Source organism: Parasteatoda tepidariorum, unplaced genomic scaffold, assembly GCF_043381705.1.
Source record: "Parasteatoda tepidariorum isolate YZ-2023 unplaced genomic scaffold, CAS_Ptep_4.0 HiC_scaffold_57485, whole genome shotgun sequence".
Taxonomy (NCBI): domain Eukaryota; kingdom Metazoa; phylum Arthropoda; class Arachnida; order Araneae; family Theridiidae; genus Parasteatoda; species Parasteatoda tepidariorum.
In genome coordinates this window covers 54,744-58,775 of record NW_027261827.1, presented here as the reverse complement: position 1 = coordinate 58,775, position 4,032 = coordinate 54,744, and the positions used below count along the sequence as shown (strand labels likewise).

General features: G+C 30.2%; 1 protein-coding gene across 1 annotated transcript; it reads right to left on the bottom strand.

Annotated features, from left to right (window-relative positions):
* Nucleotides 1-365: 365 nt before the first annotated feature.
* LOC107445425 (uncharacterized) lies at nt 366-3,294 on the bottom strand (the record flags this gene model as incomplete). Its single annotated transcript, XM_071176946.1, is given in 2 exon segments — nt 366-525; nt 3,136-3,294. Coding segments are annotated over 2 exon segments (243 nt in total), but the record flags the coding sequence as incomplete, so codon positions are not given.
* Between the last annotated feature and the right edge of the window lie 738 nt (nt 3,295-4,032).

The following is a 4,032-nucleotide window of genomic DNA, read 5'->3' as shown; positions in this document are numbered from 1 at the left end:
ATCAATTCTAATTTTTTGGAGTGGAATAATTTAATATTCTTCATTCACAATTAAAAATATTCAACTAATAGAATGCATTCTCTTCGACATGGTTCTTAATGGAATTAGGACTAGATTCTGTAGAAAGGAATATATCACCATTCACCCATGTTCAGCTTTCATATACTATAATAATTTTTTTATTGAAGTCTTTGGTCAGTGATAGATTATAGATTTTCAGTGTAAGATTTACTTAATACTAATGTTCTAAAATATAAACTAATAATTAGACATACCATTAGAATTAGATTAACTTAATTTCAAAACAAAGTTTTAGAATTAGTAAAAGAAGTGAACACTCAATTATTTTTTATACAGAAATTTATTTTTTTATACAGATAAATACAGAATAAAAATAATAAATAAATAAAATTTATTTCTTTAAACAGATTAATTTTTTTGTCAGCATTTCGCTGCCTTCAGCCACATTTTAATGGCCTCCTCCACCATGCTGACGGTGTTGACCTGCTCCTTTGAGAGCAGCATCTGGAAGAAAAATTTATAATTGTATTGTAGAACATGAAAAGAATTTATAATTGTAGAACATGAAAAGCAAAAATTTTGAAATATAATAAAATCAACCATTACATTTAATATGAATTTGATTGGAATGATACACTGTAATTAATAATATAAGAGATTTTTTTAATAATTTTTCCTTAAATTAGGCCATTAAAATATTACTTTATTAAAATTTGACTAATGTGTATCCACTACCACTTCACAATCACAACATTATAATAGGTCATTTGGTAGGAATACCAACTCTCTGTCTGGAGCCTACATTCCTCTCCTATACAGACATATGGGAATATCTACTTTTTATAACATTCAAATTATTCAAAATATATTTTAAAACTTAAATAATGCTTAAGCACTATTTTTAATGCAGTTTCAAAACCAATATAATTTTGCAGCAATAAAATTTTAATTAGTTTTTGCTATACACTATCTGTGGAATATTTTGACTAACAATTTCTAGTTTCATAAATTTACATAATTTTTAAAAAAAAAACTGCATTCTCAATTTCTGATCCAGAATTGAATAAAGTCTCTACCAATAGATTTTTCACAGCTAGGAACATTGATTGGGATGCGTTATTTTTCATTATTAAAGGATTCTCACTTGTCTTGAAAATGGGTAAGTGAAATCTTAATATTGCTTCAGCAATAGCAGAATTATAGAATGTTTTAGCATTCTTTGTCGTAATTAATATACCGTTTGTTGTCTTAAAATTTTTTGTAGTTAGAGAACAACACATTTAAGGTTTTATCATTAAAACTGCTATATACACATGCACACACTCATATATATACCCCATAACATTTGAGAATATGTCTTGAGGAAAAATATTATTTTTAAGTAGCAGAGAACTGGAACAATTAGAATTTATACAAAAAATATTAGAATTAAAGAGATAAATATAAGTCTCCATAAATTGAGGTGATTTATCAAAATCTGTTTGTCTATCGAGATGAAATGAATTATCACAAATCCAACTTTTACAGACTAAATTAAAAACAAAACTCAGGCAAGGGCCGATACCACGCAATAAAACTTCGTATCATCCCGAGTTATGCCGGATACCATGAACTGTGCTTCTATATTAGCGAACCAAAGTACGGCGTGTTTATCCCAAAAGGGAGGTAATTTTAACCCTACTCTGTTAACCTGCGTTTGTTGAGTATCGTTGTTCGGCATGGTAAAGCTCAAATAACTGATAAGAAAATGGACAAATATAAGGTCTTACCTTGTATTGGAGAGGCTTTTGGCGATGGATCAACCAATCATCAGGCGGAGAATATCAGGCATGCTAAATTATCCATTCGTGCACGAAATGAAGATTTATTTGGTAGTTTAAGAACCGTGTCAGTTCATTGAAAGTTTCTACACGTGAAAGATTTCAATTAAATAAAGGATGTAACGAGATCCTCTGTCGCTACTGCATGCTTAAAATTTTTTTTTCAAGGGTCACCACTACAGGTTCAGACCCGAACACGAAGTCCAATCCTGTCTTTAATGCAGCAGAAATGAAATAATAGTTGATCCAAAATATTACNAATTTTATCAGTTATAATTATACGAATAACTAAGTGTTGCACGCATCATGTCTTATGAACTGTTTTTACCGTATTGTTTGGCGCAGCATGTCCTCTTTTGGACTTTGTGCCACTAAACCCTACATTCAATCCAATCCAATCTATTAAAGAGGCTTTTGGCGATGGAGTTTAACCAATCATCAGACGGAGAATATCTGGCATGCGAAATTATCCATTCGTGCACGAAATGAAGATTTATTTGGTAGCTTTAGCACCGTGTCAGTTCATTGAAAGTTTCTAAGCGTGAAAGATTTCAATTAAAGCAAGGATATAACGAGATCCTCTGTCGCTACTGCATGCTTAAAATAATATTTACAAGGGTCACCACTACAGGTTCAGACCCGATCACGAAGTTCAATCCTGTCTTTTATGCAGTAGACATGAAATAGTAATTAATCCAAAATATTACATTTTAATGTAATTGAAATTAAATAATTAAAAGTTACATAAAATAAAAAAGCATATCTCGCCGACGATTGCGAGTGAGAAAAATATGTTTAACAGATGAACAACATCTCGTGAACCAACTTGTGCTTGAATGTTTATATCTTAACAAAACTACAGTTCACTTTAGTTCAAAGTTCGGTTAGTAGAAGTTGAAGTATCATAGTCTTATTTTACAACTGCGTCAGGGGGCAGTTGTTGTTTGGGAGTTTGACTCAGTAGTGAGGATACTGCACTGCTATATACACATACACACACTCATATATATACCCCATAACATTTGAGAATATGTCTTGAGGATAAATATTATTTTTAAGTAGCAGAGACTGCTTAAAAAAATTAGAATTTATACAAAAAATATTAGAATTAAAGAGATAAATATAAGTCTCCATAAATTGAGGTGGTTTATCAAAATCTGTTTGTCTATCTAGATGAAATAAATTATCAAAAATCCATCTTTTACAGACTAAATTAAAAACAAAATTCTACCCTACCTAAGACCACTGTTAAAGCTATAATATTGAGTTAACAAACAATATAAGTGCAACTTACTAACAACAACATCCTTAACCGCGAGGGTGGAAAAGGCCATCTTGTCTCCTCGTCCAACCAATTGAAAGATGGGGCAACATCTTTTGAAAAAAATTGCCCCATTATGTTTCTGGTAGCTTTTTCAACATTCTTCCCTCCTACAAGGGCCAAATAATTTATCTGAAAGAAAAAATTGGACAAAAAAATTATTACAAAATAGTATTGCAATATTTAAATAAATTAGTCTTTAGAAAGAATTCCTCTCGCCACAAAGTCTAAGGCCAACTGCTGTTATGGAAGAAATAGTTAAATCTCATAACAGTCGCTGCTACAGACGGAGAGTGAGGTGAGCTCTTTCTATAGATAAGACTATGAAATATACAAAGCAAAATTTAGGCAGTAGTAAGGCACACAAAATTTTTGCTGTAAAAACTAGATTAGCTTTTGGATATTTCAAAACGCACCCCTTTACAAATTCAAAATTTCAATTCGGAAGAAAACCAAAAAGATATAAAATTATCCCATACAGGGTTGCCACAAAATAGTTGCTTTTAGTAGCCCAGAGCACGAAACTAATTGCCGAAAACTATGAAAATAGTTGCTTAAATAAGAACAAATATAAGACTTAAATTTTATTAAATGACTTAATCGTCATATACCATGATCCATTTAGTCAAGTTGGTGGCAAATATGATACTACTAGCACTAAATTTTGATATTAAAAAAAAATTTGTATATTTTCAGAAAATTAAATACTTTTAATTGCTAGAATTCATTCAAAATCACTTTTTCATTTAAAAAAAACACACCTATTCTAAGAACTTTTCCCTTTTATGAATAATTGATTTAGCAAATATATATTATTATTTTTATTTTACAGTTTTTTTTTAAGATAAGAAATTCAGTGTGTTCAGAGGA